Raw genomic sequence first — 21,905 nt, 5'->3', positions numbered from 1 at the left:
GGCAGGCAAGTTCTTTAAAACTAATGCCACCTGAGAATCCCTAAAGCAGTACCTGTTACTTTTAATTCTGTTCTAAAGATAGGTTGTTTTGGCTCCTTGGGAACTGTAGCAATTTTTTCCCCCTGTCATCTAGAATGGTCTCATACAAGACAGCTGATACCCTTGTTTTAGCCTGGAAAACAGTTTTGTTGGTCTTCCATCTTGAAAAATCATTCAGATGGGGAAGTGGGCCACAAACAATTCAGTGACTTGAGTTAAAAAAAAAAAAAAGGCTTAGAAAATCCAGTTCATCAAGATATTCAAACCAATGTTTGGAAGCCAAGGTATAACTCAAAGGAGTTTAAAGAATAAGACTATTTCTCAGCATACATCTACCATTTATCCCCTACTTGGTGAACTTGTACAGAGCTCAGGCACTCATGCAGGCCTTTAAACCAGCATGCACCATCCCCGAAATGAGTATTTCTCCTACAAATCGCTTGGGAAGATTTCTTAAAGAAACTTTATTTTGAAATAATTATAGAAAAGTTGCAAAGGTAACCTGGAGGATAGCCTGTGTATCTTTCACCCAGCTTCCTGTAAGACTAGCAACTGGTAGGGAAGTTTTTAAAAAATCCTCATGGCAAAGAGCTAACACCTATCCTACTCAAACTCTTCCAGAAAATTTCAGAGGAAGGTAAACTTCCAAATTCATTCTATGAGGCCACCATCACCCTAATACCAAAACCATACAAAGATGCCACAAAAAAAGAAAAATACAGGCCAATATCACTGATAAACATAGATGCAAAAATCCTTAACAAAATTCTAGCAAATGGAATCCAACAACATATTAAAAAGATCATACATTATGACCAAGTGGGCTTTATCCCAGGGATGCAAGGATTCTTCAATATTCACAAATCAATCAATGTGATACACCACACTAACAAATTAAAAGATAAAAACCATATGATTATCTCAATAGATGCAGAGAAAGCCTTTGACAAAATTCAACATCCACTTATGATAAAAACCCTCCAGAAACCAGGAATAGAAGGAACATACCTCAACATAATAAAAGCTATATATGACAAACCCACAGCAAACATTATCCTCAATGGTGAAAAACTGAAAGCATTTCCCCTAAAATCAGGAACAAAACAAGGGTGCCCACTCTCACCACTACTATTCAACATAGTTTTGGAAGTTTTAGCCACATCAATCAGAGAAGAAAAAAAAAAAAGGAATCCAGATTGGAAAAGAAGAAGTAAAACTCTCACTGTTTGCAGATGACATGATCCTCTGCATAGAAAACCCTAAAGACTCCACCAGAAAATTACTAGAGCTGATCAATGAATATAGTAAATTTTCAGGATATAAAATTAACATACAGAAATCCCTTGCATTCCTATACACTAACAATAAGAAAACAGAAAGAGAAATTAAGGAAACAATTCCATTCACCATTTCAATGAAAAGAATAAAATACTTAGGAATAAATCTACCTAAAGAAACAAAAGACCTATATATAGAAAACTATAAGACACTGATGAAAGAAATCAAAGATGACACAGATAGATGGAGAAATAGACCATGTTCATGGATAAGAAGAATTAATATAGTGAAAATGAGTATACTACCCAAAGCAATCTATAGATTCAATGCAATCCCTATCAAGCTACCAACAGTATTTTTCAGAGAACTAGAACAAATAATTTCACAATCTGTATGGACATACAAAAAAACCTCGAATAGCCAAAGCAATCTTGAGAAAGAAGAATGGAACTGGAGGAATCAACCTGCCTGACTTCAGACTATACTACAAAGCTACAGTCATCAAGACAGTGTGGTACTGGCACAAAGACAGAAATATAGATCAATGGAATAAAATAGAAAGCCCAGAGATAAACCCACGCACCTATGGACACCTTATCTTTGACAAAGGAGGCAAGAATATACAATGGAGAAAAGGCAATCTCTTTAATAAGTGGTTCTGGAAAAACTGGTCAAGAATGAAAGAATGAGAAATGAATGAAACTAGAGCACTTTCTAATACCATACACAAAAATAAACTCAAAATGGACTAAAGATCTAAACGTAAGACCAGAAACTATAAAACTCCTAGAGGAAAACATAGGCAAAACACTCTGACATAAATCACAGCAGGATCCTCTATGATCCACCTCCCGGAGTAATGGAAACAAAAGCAAAAATAAATGAATGGGACCTAATTAAACTTAAAAGCTTTTGCACAACGAAGGAAACTATAAGCAAGATGAAAAGACAGCCTTCAGAATGGGAGAAAATAATAGAAAACGAAGCAACTGACAAAGAATTAATCTCAAAAATATACAAGCAGCTCCTGCAGCTCAATTCCAGAAAAACAAACGACCCTATCAAAAAGTAGGCCAAAGAACTAAACAGACACTTCTCCAAAGAAGACATACAGATGGCTAACAAACACATGAAAAGATGCTCAATATCACTCATTATCAGAGAAATGCAAATCAAAACCACAATGAGGTACCATCTCACGTCAGTCAGAATGGCTGCTATCAAAAAGTCTACAAACAATAAATGCTGGAGAGGGTGTGGAGAAAAGGGAACCCTCTTACACTGTTGATGGGAATGCAAAGAAGTACAGCCACTATGGAGAACAGTGTGGAGGTTCCTTAAAAAAACTGGAAATAGAACTGCCATATGACCCAGCAATCCCACTGCTGGGCATACACACCGAGGAAACCAGAATTGAAAGAGACGTGTGTACCTCAATGTTCATTGCAGCACTGTTTATAATAGCCAGGACATGGAAGCAACCTAGATGCCCATCGGCAGAGGAATGGATAAGAAAGCTGTAGTACATATACACAATGGAATATTACTTAGCCATTAAAAAGAGTGCATTTGAATCAGTTCTAATGAGGTGGATGAAACTGGAGCCTATTATACAGAGTGAAGTAAGTCAGAAAGAAAAACACCAATACAGTATACTAACATATATATATATGGAATTTAGAAAGATGGTAATGATGACCCTATATGCGAGACAGCAAAAAAGAGATACAGATGTAAAGAACAGTCTTTTGGACTCTGTGGTAGAAGGCAAGGGTGGGATGATTGAGAGAATAGCAATGAAACATGTATATTATCAAATGTGAAACAGATTGCCAGCCCAGGTTTGATGCATGAGACATGGTGTCAGGGCTGGTGCACTGGGATGACCCTGAGGGATGGGATGGGGAGGTAGATGGGAGGGGGGTTCAGGATGGGGAACACATGTACATCCATAGCTGATTCATGTCAATGTATGGCAAAACCACTACAATATTGTAAAGTAATTAGCCTCCAATTAAAATAAATAAATAAATTTAAAAAAAAATAATCCAAGGAGGGAGATGAATCCACACTCTACAAATGTACTGGAATGTATGGCAAGTCAATAAAGCCTAGGCTGGACCAAAAAAATAAAAATAAAAAATCCTTATGGCAAAGCTTAACCCAGACCCATAAAATAAGAATTTCTGAGGATGGGATCCAAGCATCAGTGTTTTTCTGTGAGGTTTCTTCCCAGGCAGGTTCAAGGTGAAGCCAAGATTGGGCACCTGTGCTACAAACACTTCTCAAAGTGTGGCCAACCAACCAACCACAGGCACCTGGGCACTTGTTAGAAATGCACCATTCTAGGTCTGCCTCCAAACCTACTGCCTCAGAATCTGCATTCTGACAAGACTGCTGGTGACTGGTATGCACAGGAAGTTTTGAGAAGCATTGCTCTATACAAAAGATGAAACAGACCACACAAACATGGGCCTGATCACAATATTTGTCCAGTGTGTGTGTATTTATTACTCATAAATTTCTTCATCAGCTGTGCGTTAAGTACTTACATAAAAAGATGAACCTGACCACATATTCTGAATTCATGAATATGCTATATTTATTTTTCTCTTTCTGTCTTATTTCACTCTGTATAACAGGCCCTATGTTCATGAACCTCACTAGAACTGACTCAAATTCGTTCTTTTTTATGGCTGAGTAATATTCCACTGTATATATCTACCACATCTTCTTTATCCATTCACCTATCGATGGGTATCTAGGTTGCTTCCATGTCCTGGCTATAGTAAACAGTGCTTCAGTGAATACTGAGGTACACATGTCTTTTTCAATTATGGTTTTCTCAGAATGTGTGCCCAGTAGTGGGGTTGCTGGGTCATATGGTAGATTTATTTCTAGTTTTTTAAGGAATCTCCATACTGTTTTCCATAATGGCTGTATCAGTTTACACTTCCACTGACAGTGTAGGAGAGTTCCTTTTTCTCCACACCCTCTCCAGCATTTATTATTTGTAGATTTTTTTATGATGGCCATTCTGACTGGTGTGAGGTGATACCTCACTGTAGTTTATATTTGCATTTTTCTAACGATTAGTGATGTTGGGCATATTTTCATGTGTTTATTGGTCATTTGTATGTCTTCTTTGGAGAAATGTCTGTTTAGGTCTTCTGCCTATTTTTTGATTGGGCTGTGTATTTTGCTAATATTGAGCTGTATGAGCTGCTTATATATTCTGGAGATTAATCCTTTGTCAGTTTCATTTGCAATTATTTTCTCCCATTCTGAGGGTTGTCTTTTAATCTTGTTTATTGTTTCCTTTGCTTTGCAAAAGCTTTTAAGTTTAATTAGGTCCCATTTGTTTATTTTTGTTTTTATTTCCATTACTCTAGGAGGTGGGTCAAAGAGGATCTTGCTGTGACATATATCAAAAAGTGTACTGCCTATGTCTTCCTCTTTATTATTTTTAATTGAACTATAGTTGATTTATAATGTTGTGTTAGTTTGAAGTGTACAGAAAAATGATTCAGTTATACATATACCTTTCTATTAATTTTCAGATTCTTTTCCCTAATAGGAAAAGAAAATATTGAGTAAAGTTCCCTGTGCTATACCCTAGGTCCTTGTTGGTGTACGTGTATGTTAATCTCAACCTCCTAATTCATAGCTCTACCTATTGCTATGTGAATAAACATATCATTACTCCTCCAGTGGTTCTTAAGACACAGTGGGGAAGAGAAGCATTAAGTAAGTAATGGCAAATAATTCTTTAGTGTCAGTGGTGGTAAGTGCTGAGGAAAAGGATGGGGAGCTAGAAATCCATGTGATTGAAGGACCAGACCCAGGCAGGGGTGGGAGTTGTGGGGGAGGTTTCCATATGGAGGTAACACCTGGTTGAGAAAGGTTTAGCTAGACAGAGTGGAGGGCATTCCCAGCAGAGGGAACAGTGGGGACTGAGGCCAAAGCAAGAAGAAATGAACAAAAGAGCAAACCAATGAAATGGGTGTCCAGTGATATCCCATTTTTCAAGTCTCCGATATTTTACATTGGCCTCCCAAGCTGGATACAATTAGCCTGGCCTTTAAGCTTCCAATTCTTCCTCTTTTTTGTTTTAAATCACTATATTGTTATACAAGTTACATACTATAAAATTTAACCATTCACCTGTTTGAAGTAATTCAGTGGTGTTTAGTAAACTTACTGAATGGTGCAGCCATCTCCATATAAGATCCCGTGTGTGTGTGTGTGTGTGTGTGTGTGTGTGTGTTCTCACTCAATTTTATCTGACTCTTTGCAACCCTGTGGACTACAGCCCACCAGCCTCCTCTGTCCACGGGACTTGCCAGGCAAGAATACTAGTGTGTGTTGCCATGCCCTCCTCCAGGGGATCTCCCTGACTCAGGGATCCAACCTGAATTCTTGCATCTCTGGCACTGGCAGGCAGGTTCTTTACCACTGCACCACCTGAGAAGCCCAAGATCCCTTGTGCCCCTTTACAATTAACCTGAATTCCCACTCCCAGCCCTAGGAAGCCAATAATCGATTTTCTGTCTCTTGAGTAACCCTTAGGAGTGGAATTAGTTGATCATACCATGAGTTTAACTTTTTAAAGAATTGGTGAACTCTTTTCTAAAGTGACAGCACCATTTTACAATCCCATCAGCAATGGATGAGGGTCCCCATTGCTGGGCACCCCCACCAACCTTTGGTGTTGTCTTCTTGACTGTGACCATCCTCAGTTCAGTTCAGTTCAGTTGCTCAGTTGTGTCCCACTCTTTGCAACCCCATGAACTATAGCACGCCAGGCTTCCTTGTCCATCACCAACTCCCAGAGTTTACTCAAACTCATGTCCATTGAGTTGGTGATGCCATCCAACCATCTCATCCTCTGTCGTCCCCTTCTCCTCCCACTTCAATCATTCCCTGCATCAGGGTCTTTTTCAATGAGTCAGTTCTTTACATCAGGTGGCCAAAGTATTGGAGTTTCAGCTTCAGCATCAGCCTTTCCAATGAATATTCAGGACTGATTTCCTTTAGGATGGACTGGTTGGATCTCCTTGCAGTCCAAGGGACTCTCAAGAGTCTTCTCCAACACCACAGTTCAAAAGCATCAATTCTTCGGCACTCAGTGGCTGTTAAGTAGTATCTCACCCCACCAACCTCTCTTCCCAGTCTTACTTTCCAGCCCTCTCACTCTCAAGCCCACTCTTTACCCAACAAAAATGAACCTCCTGCTGTTTTTTTTCAGTGGGGCTCCTTGATGTCCCCAAATTATGCCTTCAGTCACTCTTTGAATGTGTTCTTTGACTTGATATTTTTTTGGAGGGAGAGGCATGGAAATTGAGAGCCCAAATTATTAGGAGTACAGAATGCTTTTGATTTCCCCACAACATGGACACTTGCAAATTCCTCCTCCAAACCCGGCCACCATACCTTTGCAAATATCTTGGCTGCTGTCTTAGTTACACTCGGCCTAGATGACTGCCTGGGCCCGAGCTGTGCAGATGCTCGTGCTTCCTTGGAGAGAGTGCCAGGTGAAGTCAGAAATTAAGGAGAACTGACTACCCTTCCTATTGTCTGCAGGAAGAAGTATGCATTGAAATAACAGTACATCTTGTTACAAAGACCTAAGTCTCAACTTAGAAACTGGCTTGTGGTAGCCAAGACATCAGAGAATGATTTTTTATTTAGGAGGGAAATTGCTAACAGTCTTGGATTAATGACCACAGACGCATAAAAAGATGCTGTTGTGACAAAAAGCAGCGATCTGGTAACACTTCCTCACTTCCTTTTGCTGAGTGCTTTCTGATTATTTTAGCTTTGATTAGCACTTCCATTAGAAAATAGGAAGTAATTATAAGCAACTTGGCAAATGTTTGGTAGTGAAAACCATTGGAATCCGTAGTTTTAATATGTACTGGGGGCTATATTTACACTTTTTAATTTTAATGTTTGTCTTGTTCAAGCAGATAAAGTGAACTATACAAAAATCCACCAATGCAGAAAACCTCTTGGAGTTAGTAGGCATTCTTGACCCTTTGTAAATATATGCCCACCACCTACCCCCGCAAAAATTAGTTGTCAGCTTTCTGCTTATTCTGAATTTTTAGTACCTCCACTTGTAAGGGCAAAATAACTGTCTGCAATTTCTGAATTATTTAAAACTAGGTTTTAAATTATAAGGCTTAAAGTTTGCTTAAATAACTTATACTTGAGTGAACACTTCATTTCTTATGATGAGGTAAATTGTATGAGCCCTTCAGTGGCCTTAATTCAATCCAGAGATTTGATTATTTCCTCCTGAGCTCTCATGGTTGGATAATTTGAAGATATTTCTCAGATTGAATTGAAACTTGTAAGAGCTATGAAGCCTTATCATTTTGAAATTGAAATTTGCCTCAATAAATAAAAATCCTCTCAGAGTACAATTTTTAAAGCATTTAAACAGCTATTTGATTGTTTTCATTATTTTCATGGGGAAGCAGTCTTGTAACAAAATTTTATTCCACAGAGTGGATTGAATATGAAGTAGTTACAGTGTCCAAGTAGAAGAGGGAATGAATAATCATGAAATAAGAAACTATTGAAAAATGAGCCTTAATAGCACATCACTGAATTTCAGAGTTGCTGGAGAGATTGGCAGTTATTCAATTTCATCCCCAGATTTCTTAGATGAAGCAGTTGTAGAATGCTCCTGAAATTCAATGTCTATTCTCCAAACCCTATCTGTGTCTTCAAGCTTCCTCCACCCCTTGCTCCCAGAAAACTGCCTTGAGACAAATTTCCCAAAGAAGTGAGAAACCATAGGTCTCAATGAGTCCTGCGATATTCAGACCTGGATCATCTCTATGAGCCTCCTCTTTCAGACCCTCTCATTCATTCATCCTCTGTCTGCTTATCTCTGGAACTTACATCACACCAACCCCTCTAGGTCCCTGCTTTCCCTCCTGCATATGTTCTTCTGCTCTGTTGGCTCTTTCCCTCAGTTCATAAACATGTTCGAGATTCTCGCAATTTTGTTAAAACATGCACACATACACACATTCACATTCATATCTGGACTTACAAGTAAAATGACCTTCTGCATTCATGTTTTCTGATAGTTTACAGTCTATAGCCATGATTGATAAAATAAAAAGTTGATCACAGGATGGTAAACATCTGCAGATGGCAAACATTTGCAGAAATGGCACCAAAAACATGACGTTGAAGAGCTCAATATGTTATATACCTTAAACCTATACTACCTTATCTGTAAATTGTATCTCAAGAAAAACAATTTAAAAAAACCCCACGAAACTGAAGCTGCAGAACTGATGGACTCCTCTGGAAGGTGGAGGCGATCAAGAGTTCAGCTCCAGTGGGTAATGGGCTTCTGGTGGCTTTAGGCAACCCTTGGCTTATGACTGTACTACTTTAACCTCTCCCTCCATCTTCACAAATCCTCCTCTTCTGTGTCCATGTCTTCCCTCTTCTGACTTTTATAAGGATGTTTATATTTGTATTTAAGGTTTGCTCAAATAATCTACGGTGACCTCATCTCAAGATCCTTAACTTTATTACATCTACAAAGATCCTTTCCCCCCCTCCAAAAGTCTTATTTGCAGGTTCTGGGGTTTAGGATGTGGACATGTCATTTAAATGTCTGCCATTCAACCCACTACGATGTTGTCTTTAAATTATTATTTATTTCCAGGGGAAATAAGTCATTCCATTGATCGTAAATGAACAGAATGTGGATCAAAATTACTACTTGTCATTTTTCCTAGGTACTAGTGTCCCTTTGGATAATCTAATTTTTAGCTCTATTTACATTTGTGAAAGTGAGAGTTGCTCAGTCGTGTCTGACTCTTTGAGACCCCATGGACTGTACAGTCCATGGAATTCTCCAGGCCAGAATACTGGAGTGGGTAGCTGTTCCCTTTCCCAGGGAATCTTCCCAACCCAGGGATAGAACCCAGGTCTTCAGCATTACAGGCAAATTCTTTACCAGCTGAGCCACCAGGGAAGCCCAATTACATTTGTAAGTGTTAGCAAAAAAAAAAATGCTTGTTATTAAGACAAAGTAGAAATTGAGTAACTTGCTTGTAAATCAGATTTTTTGGTTTGTTTCACTTTAAGCGGGCATCTCGGTCAATGTTAGAACGATCTGAGCAGCAGATCAGGGCGGCTTCGGGTTTGGAGGAACTACTGCAGATCACACACTTCGAGGACTGGAAGCTATGGAGATGCCGACTGAAACTCAAAAGTCTCACCAGCACAGACTCTCGCTCAGCATCCCATCGGTCTACCAGGTTTGCGGCCACTTTCTATGACATGGAGACACTCAAAGGTAGGTGTATGCATGCAGAGGCCAAGTCTTACTCTTTATCAGATAGTAACAAATGTGCCAACTTCCACCAAAAGTTTGAGCAGGGTAGGCATGTGGCAATGAGAAGAAAAGGAGGTCTTTGAGTTCATAGCTTTGATTTAGTGGAGAATCCTGGTTTCCTGTGTTTACTCAGCAGAGAAACAGACTCAATATGATTTTGAGATCAAAATTCAATACCAAATAACACTTCACAATATAGAAATATATTAAACTCAGAGTTATGAGGGCAAAACAAACCCAGAAAGACTGTTCTTAATAGAAAAAATAATTGAATTTACTTAAAAAATAAAACAACTTGGGCATTCATTAAATAAGGAGCATTCTATGGCCAGACATACATGGATGAAAACCAATAGATTAGCTATAGCTTTTTATGTCTTCAAAATTCTGTGATTTTTTTAAAGTAAGAATGAAAAGCAGAATTTAGAAGCTGAGTTGGAATAATGCCTACTGGTATTACTAGGAGAATAATGGAGGGGAAAATTCTCTAGACAAAAGAATCCAGATTCTGGACTAGAAAATAACATGATTTGAAATAAAGGGAATGACTCTTCCCTAGTAAGCTTTGCAGGTTCTTTATAAGAAAACCATTGTCTTGATGTACTGTCCTGCAATGAAAGACTCACTCGCCAAATAGAGTTGTGTGGCCTCCGATTAGAAGTTTAGCTTTTTTCTTTTCTTTAAAAAAATTTTTTTTTGGCCGTGACACACAGCATGTGGCACCTTACTTCCCCAAGCAGGGATGGAACCCATGTCCCCTGCAGTGGAAGTGCAGAGTCCTAACCACTGGACCAACAGGAAAGTCTAGCATCTCACTTTTTAATGACATGTCACAACAACACAAGAAGCCACCGTAGCACTGATGAGCTAACATTGTAGATTTGATTAACATATGATTCCCTAGTATTGGATTGTAGCTATTGCATACTAATTCAAATTGATTGCTCAGCCAAAATTATTCTTGTCTTCCTCTATAGAGTTGTCTTTATTTTCTTCCATTTGTAGAAGGACAATGTTGAATGGGCCGCTGTTGTTGGCTGTGGGGAAAGCTGTGCATAGGCAGGATAAATCCCTTGGCAGCATGGAGGCCTGGGTGTCAAGAGGATGCTTGATGGCGCATATGTATGACTATGTCTGAAAGAGTTGAGATGGTTGGAACCATAGCCTAGAACCCAATTTAGCCAGAGGTCTGCAACTCTAGTTGTTTCTATGTGGTGAACTAGCATGGACTTTGTGAAAGTAAAGGGATGAGACCTCATCTGAAGATTCAGGGCTTTAACCAGATTACCTGCCTGAAGGCCTTAGGCAAGCCTGAAGCCACTCTGTGAAGACGGAGATAGAGAAGCAATTACCATAAAACTAAGACAAGCTAATTTTAAAAAGTTGTTGATGTTGAAATGAACATTTTCTAAGGAGGAAACATTAAATATTAAACAAAATATTTTTAAAATCATATATAATACAGAATTTGCTAACTCTAAAATGTCTCTTATTACATGGCAGAGGGGGATCATCTAAAGTTAATTACTAAGAAGTAGCGGGTGGCGCTAGTGGTAAAGAGCCTGCCTGCCAATGCAGGAAACATAAGAGACGCAGGTTCGATCCCTGGGTCGAGACAATCCCCTGGAGGAGGGCATGGCAACCCACTCCAGTATTCTTGCCCGGAGAATCCCATGGACAGAGGAGCCTGGCAGGCTACAATCCATAGGGTTGCACAGAGTTAGACATGACTGAAGTGACTTAGCACACACAGAAGTAGCAAATAATGAAACCCATGTGGTATCCCAATGACAATTTCTTATAACTCTTCCTCGCATACTTGAGGGTAATTCCCCAAGGAAGAGCAGTCCTGTTGGGCAGTAGTCAAGGAAGTAGAGATAGGAAGCCTTTACTCAGCGACAGTGGTCAGAGTTCCACACAGTGTTCTGACCTTCAAAACTTAAGTTTTATAAAAAAGCAAATGGAAAGCAACATTTAAGTGGAATTTTAAACAAGAAAGAGTTTTTTAAAGTTGATTACTTGTTTTTTCAGCAATTTATGATTAATAATAGTGATTTAAACAGTACCTAGTTGGATTCATAATCAAAAATTTTAAACGGTTTGTTGGGCTAAAAGATTTTATTATGAAAAAGAAAGTTTAGGTAAACTGTGTAGCGTAGGCAGTGCTTTTCAGCCAGCCAAACATACTTTGTGTTTTCAATGATCGAAGAAGCAACATAGGAGGAAATTTGAGATTGGGGGGGGTGGAAAGGAGAAAAGCTGTGGGAAAGATGTCTTAAGGGAATAATTTAGAGACTAGCATCAGATCTGCAACAATGATATTTTATGTGTATCCTTCAGGTAGGAGTTTTCTCTATCCCTTCTAGTGGAAACACATTCACATATACAGGAATTCAGAATGTGGGCAGAGACCAACTAGATTTTTGAACATAAGATAAAAACAGAGAAGAGTTTATCTATTGCTGTGTAACACATTACCCCAAAACTTAGGTGCTTCAGACAGCGTGTCTTGATCTCCCAGTTTCTGTGGGCCAGCAGTGCAGACATGGGCTCGATCGGTGTCTCTCCTTCAGGGTCACTCTAGAGGCTTCAGTCAAGGCGTCAGCTTGGGCTATAGGTACCATCTCACGGTTCAGTTAGGGCCGGATGTGCTTCCAAGTTTACTGAGAGGTTGTTGGCAGGATTCAGTTCCAGACAAGCTGTTGGGCCGAGCATCCCACCTCCATTATCACCTGTTGGATAGAGGCCACCCTCACTTGCCTGCTACATGGGCCTTTCAGCATGGTGACTCACTTCCTCTAAGGCAGCAGTTGAGAAGGCAAGAGAGGGTGCCAGCAAGAGAGGGTGACTGCTAGCGAGATGGAGAGCAGTCTTTGTTAACTTCACCATGGATGTGCCATCCCGCCGCTCTTGCTGTCTTTTCTTCATAAGAATTGGGGTACTAGGTCCAGCACACACGCAGAGGAGGGGAAGACAGAAGGGTGTGAATGCCAGGAGGTGGGCATGATTGTAGCTCAGATTAGAAGCTCCCAACCACAGAGGGTTTTAACCATCCCCCAGTCTGTAATTGACTCGAAAATTCCATGTCAAACTAAAAGAAAGTCTTTAAATGTTGCCAGTATCACAAATTTGAATCATTTCCCAGAAACAGCCACAGAAAGGCTATACAACATTATCAAAATCTAATTTTAAAAAATGAACTTTGAGAGAAAGGCAAGTGTATTTTACAGGAATGTATGTAATCCTTTTTTTTTTTTTTTAATTCCCTGAGGCTTGTTTCTTGTTTCCCACAAATTCATTAGGATGGCCAGAAAATTGCTCCTTTCATCAAAATGAATCAGCTTATTTCATCATTTGATAGAAATGTCAGTATTAGACGTTTGCAAATGAGAACACTCTGACTTGAGGAACACTTAAATTTTCATTCATATGTTTGCCATATATAGTTACTTAAGCAACCAACAGAAATGTATTTCCTAATGGTGCTAAAACCTACCCACACCTGACTTAAAGGAGAAGAAATGCTCTCCAGCTATGTCCTGTAAATTGCTTAATAAATACTGCTTACATGTTATTGCTTTACATGCATCCATTTACTTCCTTATTAGCCAGCCTCTCCAGATGCACCCAATGTAGTTATATCCAGGACATGGTGTTTATTACTAGTGGAAAGTAGAATTAGCGGCTATGAAGGGATCATAAACACGGAAAGGAACACAGATTTGGGTTGTAATTTTTCTGCCAACAATTCTTGCTTAAAGCCAACCCCAGATACCCATCTTGTGAAATCAACAAGTTTGATACATACAAGAATGATGGTGTTGAGCAAACCCCGGTACATGTAGGCATGTCAGGGCCATTTGTTCTGCTGGCCCAATGGTCTGCCTCTCTGCAGTTATAGACGAGGAATGGCAAAGGACACAGTGCAGCCCTCGAGAGACCTGCGTGGAGGTGGCCAGTGAGCTGGGGAGCAGCACGGACACATTTTTCAAGCCTCCCTGTGTGAACGTGTTCCGGTGTGGTGGCTGCTGCAATGAAGAGAGCCTCGTCTGTGTCAATACCAGCACGTCGTACGTTTCCAAACAGGTAGGAGGACATGAGCCCTCTGTGGCCCTGATGCTGGTGGCGTTGATAGCTACAGCTCAGCTGGTTGCCAAGCGCTGTCTCAGTGCTTTAGGTGCATCATCTTATTTAACCCTGAAACAAGCTCAAAGGGTAGCTTATCATCTTATAGATGAGGACACGGAGAGTTAGAGAGGCGCTCCAGATGTACCCGAGGTAGTTATATCTAGGACTGTCTCTCTGATGCTATGATGTCAAGGATCAGAAAATCATATGGAAGCCACTAGGGCAGACATTTCAAGGAACAAAGATAGCCACGCTGACTTGTGTTATTAATTAGGTACCACATTGTTCAAATGGAGTGATTGAGAAGAGTTTGATGAAGGGAATGGGCAGGGTAGGGGAAGGAAGAAGGGCTGGTGAAGTACCCAGAGCTGCTAGAAAGGGGGCGCTGTTCCCACCCTTAGACTGAAGAGGCCAGAGGGTGCAGTGGTTATGGGAACCCAGAGAGGAAGTGGGGAAGAGCGCTGCAGGACTGGTTGGGCGAGGGGCAGCCACTGTGCACCCTTATCCTGGCAGGGAGAGGGGGCAGGGTGGGGGAGGTAAGGAGGCTTATAGATGTAGACATGGAGGTCAGCATCCTTGAACACTGCCCAATGGGGAAGGAGGAAAAGAGGATGGCATCTCCAGAGGGGCAGATGGAGAATATCTAGCACAGAAGACCTTTGGAAAGAATCCTCCAGTTCCCATGAAAGAAATAATTCTTCCCTCTTCATCTTATGAAACCTCTTTTGCTCAGTAGATAGGTTTTTCTTGTATTGCTATCATATTGTTGTAAACTGTATATGGCATGCATGCGTGCTTAGTCACTCAGTCGTGTCCGACTCTTTGCAACTCTATGGACTGTAGCCCACCAGGCTCCTCTGTCCATGGGATTCTCCAGGCAAGAATACTGAAGTGGGTTGCCATACCCTCCTCCAGGGGATCTTCCCAACCCAGGGATCAAACCCACCTCTCTTACATCTCCTGCATTGGCTGGTGGGTTCCTTACCACCAGCGCCACCTGGGAAACCCATACATGGCATTGCTAAGTCGCTTCAGTCGTGTCCGACTCTGTGTGACCCCATAGATGGCAACCCACCAGGCTCCCCTGTCCCTGGGATTCTGCAGGCAAGAACAGTGGAGTGGGTTGCCATTTCCTTCTCCATATACATGGCATAGTGGAGCAGTAATAACAAACTTAAGAAAGAAAACATACTAAAAAGCTGTAAGTCAAACTACATTCCTTTTGGTTCGATGTTGCAAATCCCTCACACATATTGATATATTTATTTAATTGTCACATTTGCCTCTACAGTCTAGTCTCATGATTGGGAAAAGAGGTACTGCAATAAAAATTATTATTATTCTGTAAGATATTATGAAAAAACTTGAACAAACTTTTTGGCCAACCTAATACATAACTTTTCTTATTCAGAAGGAAAGAATGGAATGCTGATTTGTTTTGGTACTAGGTTAACGTACCCTTAATTTTCCCCCCCATACCTCTTAAAATAGCCCTTAAAGTTTAGAGTTTCTTTTTCTAAATTATTTTAGAGAATCTTGAACTTGTAAAAATTCTGACCTCTACTGTTTGACAATCAGAGGGGAAAAAATGACATGACTATGGCTAAGCATCAACTGTCAGCAGAAACAAAGATTGCGTAACGTAAGAGGCTTTAGCTCGTGACTGTGTTATACCCTAGAGTATACTAAAAAATTTCGCAAGATGAAGTTCATGCAAAATAAACACTGTTAAAAACACTCTTACTTAAACTTATGGTAGTACCATTACATATTGAAAGGTCAGGACAAACATAACTTTAATGGATTGTTTCCACTTAATAGATAATTGAATATTTTGACTGTTGTCCACAACAAATGAGTTTCCAAGAATATGCTTAAGTGTAAGTGTTCAGCAGTTTTTCTTTCCAAATATGCATATTTGAACATCGTAATAGTGTTTTCCAAAAAACTTCTCATCCCAAAGTTATGGGCTGTTCAGTGAAATACCTCTTAGAAGCTAAGTGAATAAATGAAGACTCTACGTAGCAAGGACTATGTGGAATGGAAGTTCAAATTCACCTGTACATCAGAGAACCACTCAAGAATTAAAGTAATTGATACTCTTGGCAAGTAAATTTTATCTGCTGAGATTCCATCTTGCAGCTCCTGATCACAGCAGTTTCATTCCAAAAAGTAATAAGGCATGTTCTTGAGAGTGTGCCCTCTGGCTGTAGAGTAGAGTGTGTGGGTTCAGATCCCCACCCTCCCAATCAATAGTTATATGGTCTTAGGCCAGTTATATAACCTCTCTTTCCATCTGTTTCTTCACCTGTAGAGTTGGGGGTAATAAAACCAACCTATAATGTTGTTATAAGGGGTAAATGAATTAATATAAAGGTACTTACAACAGGGGCTGGCCTATGGAAACAGAGAAAAAAAATGATAGTCATGTTACCTATAATTGTTTGGGCATGATGGTCTTGTATCAGTCAGTTTTTACTCTGTAATGCTGAATAAACACCACCCTAAAACTTAGTGGCTTCAAACAATAATGACATTCTCATTCCTATATCTGAGATTCAGTTAGTTTAGACTTTGGGCTCAGTTGGGCTTGACGCCAAGCTGCAGGCTGAGTCCAGGTCTGGTCCCTGTGTCTTTCATCCCTTAGACCAGCAAGACTGCCAGATTGTGCTCTTCTCATGGCTAGAGCAAACGCATGAGACAGTGAGCCCTGGAAAGTACACACAGTTCAAGTCTATGCTTGTGCCAAAGCAAGTCACGTGGCTAAGTTCAAAGTCAAGGAATAGGAAACTGTATTCCTTCAGTGGAGATGGCGTGGGGAGGGATAAGTAAATCGTTTTGAAGTTATCTCTTCACCATGGTTGCAAAGAAACTTCATAGCTGTAATTTCATTTAATCCTTACAATTTATACTCAGACTTAAAGCAGGAGCAGGGAACATTTTACAAGCTAACTATTTTACAAGGGTACTAGGGACACCAAGAAGTTAAGAGATTTGACCAAACTTAAATACTTGATAAAGTGATGTAAGGCCCTGGTCTTCTGATTTGCAGCCCAGCATTCTTTCTATTACACCAGCCCTCATCCTTATTAGTTTTATCTTAATGGACAACCTTGCTGAAGTCACAACCGTAAGGGACAAAGGCAAAAATGCAGACTGTAGACATGATTATTTTTTTGTAAAACAAACAAACAAATATATGTATTATAGTTCTCTTTCTCTACTCTAGCTCTTTGAGATATCAGTGCCTTTGACATCAGTACCTGAATTAGTGCCTGTTAAAGTTGCCAACCATACAGGTTGTAAGTGCTTCCCAACGGCTCCTCGTCATCCATTCTCAATTATTAGAAGATCTATCCAGATCCCAGAAGAAGATCGGTAAGCCTTAGACTTGATACACTTGTTAAGCCTTTCTTACTTATGCTTGCTCTTGCCTTGCTGAAGCTGTGTGTGGAGAATCCGTCATTAATTACAGAGTCGTCTCTCTTGCTTCAAGCTCTTTCTCTTTTAGGTTCCAACACATATCTGTGGGTAATAAGTGTTTGGCAAGTATATTTTTTACTAGGTGTTACTTGTATATTGCAGGATGTCAAAAAGCTCAGTGGCTGTGAACTCAGCATGCCAACTTGTGGGCACCTTTGTTCTCAATACGCATAGTTTGATGCAGTTGTAAAACTCAACTCCAGCCTCAAATTTGGCATCTGTCCCCTCATTCCAGAACAAGCATTAGATAAAACTCATTTCAGGCTGTTTATATATTTAAGTCCCAAAGTTAGGAGGGAAAAACGGCTCCTGGCATCATCGGAGAGTGGCAAAGCTATCTGCTTCTGATTTGGGCATTTTTTTAAAGCCCTCCTCTTAAGTTTACAAAATGGGAAATTGTATTTTAAATGAAAATGACTTAAACTTAATTTGATTAGACATTTTCTTGTGAGGATTTTGTGATTCTTTCTGAGACAGATTATGACACCCTAAAGTGTTCTGAAATCAAAGGTCAGAATCATTGATTTGGGAAAAAAGAATTTAATACAGAGAATCAAAGGGCAAATTACAACCATTGAATAAAAATATGAAGTAATTAAGTTGGAGACTTTGATCTTGCCGAAGTAAAGGAGGAAACGCACTGTGTGAGTGGCTAGTGAAGGAGTCAGCCTTAAGCCAAGCAGACCCCTCTAACCTTTCTCAAGTAGAAGAGAAAGCTCATGGAAAAGGAACATTTACAAAATTTTCCTGCTGTCCTGGCCAGCGTTCTTATCTCCATTTTACAGACAATAATGCTTAGGAGCGGTGTTAGAACACTGTTTACTTTTGGTAAATAAGCTTTGTTGACAGCTAATTTGCATCGATTTTAACACCAATCCTCTTAAAAAGATTATAACTTTCCAAAATTACAGTTTCATTTCCAAAGGTTTCCACAGAGAATATTTGTAATTACAGAATTACTATCTAATAACATCGTCTTCATAAATATGAATTAAGCTCCTGAAAATCTTCACTGTTCTCTACTCAGAAATGTATGCAACATTAAAAAAAATGTTCCAAAGGTATGATTACCTTTGAAAGCTTTAAAATATGATTTATTGTCTTCTTTTCCTAGCTGCTCCCATTCCAAGAAGCTCTGTCCTGTTGACATGCTCTGGGACAGCAACAAATGTAAATGTGTTTTACAGGAGGAGAATCCACTGGCAGGAATGGAAGGTAATGATTGCAGTGGTGAAACAATAACAATAGCAACTAGTATTTATTGACACAATTTAAAGCAATTGTGTAAGCTTTTTATATATATCAACTAATTTACTCCTCCCAACAATCCTATAATGTATACCTCTTTTCCTATAACGTATACCTCCTTTCCTTTACAATACTACAACAGAACACCTCTTTTCCTCTTTTCTTTTTACAATTACAAAATGGACACAACCAGGATGTCTAGTAATTTTTCTCAAGGTCACACAGCTAAGAGTGATAGAAGCAGTGAGATTCCAGGGCCTTTTGGTATAATTATATAGTAAGTCCACCAGTGCATCATTCAGCTCTTTAATCTTAAAGCCCCAAATGATTAGAGCATCTCAAAGCAATGGATTTCAAAAAAAGAGTCCGAAATGCAGTACTTGGATGCAATCTCAAAAACGACACAATGATCTCTGTTCGTTTCCAAGGCAAACCATTCAATATCACAGTAATCCAAGGCTATGCCCCAACCGGTAACGCTGAAGAAGCTGAAGTTGAACGGTTCTATGAAGACCTACAAGACCTTTTAGAACTGACACCCAAAAAAGATGTCCTTTTCATTATAGGGGACTGGAATGCAAAAGTAGGAAGTCAAGAAACACCTGGAGTAACAGGCAAATTTGGCCTTGGGATATGGAATGAAGCAGGGCAAAGACTAATAGAGTTGTGCCAAGAAAACGCACTGGTCATAACAAACACACTCTTCCAACAACACGAGAGAAGACTATACATGGACATCACCAGATGGTCAACACCGAAATCAGATTGATTATATTCTTTGCAGCCAAAGATGGAGAAGCTCTATACAGTCAGCAAAAACAAGACCAGGAGCTGACTGTGGCTCAGATAATGAGCTCCTTATTGCCAAATTCAGACTTAAATTGAAGAAAGTAGGGAAAACCACTAGACCATTCAGGTATGACCTAAATCAAATCCCTTATGATTATACAGTGGAAGTGAGAAATAGATTTAAGGGCCTAGATCTGATAGAGTGCCTGATGAACTATGGAATGAGGTTCATGACATTGTATAGGAGGCAGGGATCAAGACCATCCCCATGGAAAAGAAATGCAAAAAAGCAAAATGGCTGTCTGGGGAGGCCTTACAAATAGCTGTGAAGAGAAGCGAAAAGCAAAGGAGAAAAGGAAAGATATAAGCATCTGAATGCAGAGTTCCAAAGAATAGCAAGAAGAGATAAGAAAGCCTTCTTCAGCAATCAATGCAAAGAAATAGAGGAAAACAACAGAATGGGAAAGACTAGAGATCTCTTCAAGGAAATCAGAGATACCAAATGAACATTTCATGCAAAGATGGGCTCGATAAAGGACAGAAATGGTATGGACCTAACAGAAGCAGAAGATATTAAGAAGAGATGGCAAGAATACACAGAAGAACTGTACAAAAAGATCTTCACGACCCAGATAATCACGATGGTGTGATCACTGACCTAGAGCCAGACATCCTGGAATGTGAAGTCAAGTGGGCCTTAGAAAGCATCACTACGAACAAAGCCAGTGGAGGTGATGGAATTCCAGTTGAGCTATTCCAAATCCTGAAAGATGATGCTGTGAAAGTGCTGCACTCAATATGCCAGCAAATTTGGAAAACTCAGCAGTGGCCACAGGACTGGAAAAGGTCAGTTTTCATTCCAATCCCAAAGAAAGGCAATGCCAAAGAATGCTCAAACTACCGCACAATTGCACTCATCTCACACGCTAGTAAAGTAATGTTCAAAATTCTCCAAGCCAGGCTTCAGCAATATGTGAACCGTGAACTTCCTGATGTTCAAGCTGCTTTTAGAAAAGGCAGAGGAACCAGAGATCAAACTGCCAACATCCGCTGGATCATGGAAAAAGCAAGAGAGTTCCAGAAAAGCATCTATTTCTGCTTTATTGACTATGCCAAAGCCTTTGACTGTGTGGATCACAATAAACGGTGGAAAATTCTGAAAGAGATGGGAATACCAGACCACCTGATCTGCCTCTTGAGAAATTTGTATGCAGGTCAGGAAGCAACAGTTAGAACTGGCCATGGAACAACAGACTGGTTCCAAAGAGGAAAAGGAGTTCGTCAAGGCTGTATATTGTCACCCTGCTTATTTAGCTTACATGCAGAGTACATCATGAGAAACACTGGACTGGAAGAAACACAAGCTGGAATCAAGATTGCCGGGAGAAATATCAATAACCTCAGATATGCAGATGACACCACCCTTATGGCAGAAAGTGAAGAGGAACTCAAAAGCCTCTTGATGAAAGTGAAAGAGGAGAGTGAAAAAGTTGGCTTAAAGCTCAACATTCAGAAAACGAAGATCATGGCATCCGGTCCCATCACTTCATGGCAAATAGATGGGGAAACAGTGGAAACGGTGTCAGAGTTTATTTTTCTGGGCTCCCAAATCACTACAGATGGTGACTGCAGCCATGAAATTAAAAGACGCTTACTCCTTGGAAGGAAAGTTGTGACCAACCTAGATAGCATATTCAAAAGCAGAGACCTTACTTTGCCAACAAAGGTTCGTCTAGTCAAGGCTATGGTTTTTCCTGTGGTCACGTATGGATGTGAGAGTTGGACTGTGAAGAAGGCTGAGCACCGAAGAATTGATGCTTTTGAACTGTGGTGTTGGAGAAGACTCTGGAGAGTCCCTTGGACTGCAAGGAGATCCAACCAGTCCATTCTGAAGGAGATCAGCCCTGAGATTTCTTTGGAAGGAATGATGCTAAAGCTGAAACTCCAGTACTTTGGCCACCTCATGTAAAGAGTTGACTCATTTGGAAAAGACTGATGCTGGGGGGGATTGGGGGCAAGAGGAGAAGGGGACGACAGAGGATGAGATGGTTGGATGGCATCACTGACTCGTTGGACGTGAGTCTGAGTGAACTCCGGGAGTTGGTGATGGACAGGGAGGCCTGGCGTGCTGCAATTCATGGGGTCGCAAAGAGTCAGACACGACTGAACAACTGATCTGATCTGATCTGATAACCTTTAATGAAAGCCGCTTCAGAACTAAACACGAGTCAACCACATTTTACTAAGCTTTTTGTATAAAAACCTCACAGGAACCTAAGGTAATTTTGGACTTGGTTTCTTTCAACTGTGTCTTGTGAAAACATGCCAGTAGTTTGATAAAATGGTGAATAAGAGAAGACTTCTTCTGACACAAGGGTAAAGTAAAAGCAAAACACAGCTGTTGGACTCAGGGGAGTTGGGAAGCAGATGAGCTAGGCTCTCATCATTCCACATAACTCTTAACACTCTGATTTGATCATAAACATCTGCCTGAAAACAAATGCACTTTTTATTGATTTCCAAGGTAACTTGACATGATTCCACTGTAAAGATCACAAGGACTCATATG

At 40.1% G+C, this 21,905-nt stretch overlaps 1 protein-coding gene across 3 annotated transcripts in view; it reads left to right on the top strand.

Moving 5' to 3' along the window:
- The window catches only part of VEGFD (vascular endothelial growth factor D), a 49,586-nt gene that overhangs the window by 17,435 nt on the left and 10,246 nt on the right, over positions 1-21,905 (top strand). For all 3 annotated transcript variants that reach the window (XM_044937179.2, XM_006067075.4, XM_044937180.2), the window contains exons 2-5: positions 9,439-9,649; positions 13,584-13,774; positions 17,046-17,194; positions 18,414-18,514. In XM_044937179.2, the coding sequence (XP_044793114.2) occupies positions 9,439-9,649; positions 13,584-13,774; positions 17,046-17,194; positions 18,414-18,514 (652 nt within the window). The remainder of the gene's footprint in view (positions 1-9,438; positions 9,650-13,583; positions 13,775-17,045; positions 17,195-18,413; positions 18,515-21,905) is intronic.

This window comes from Bubalus bubalis, chromosome X (genome assembly GCF_019923935.1).
Source record: "Bubalus bubalis isolate 160015118507 breed Murrah chromosome X, NDDB_SH_1, whole genome shotgun sequence".
NCBI classification, from domain to species: domain Eukaryota; kingdom Metazoa; phylum Chordata; class Mammalia; order Artiodactyla; family Bovidae; genus Bubalus; species Bubalus bubalis.
The sequence above is the reverse complement of the archived record's forward strand: the minus strand, read 5'-3'. Positions and strand labels throughout refer to the sequence as shown.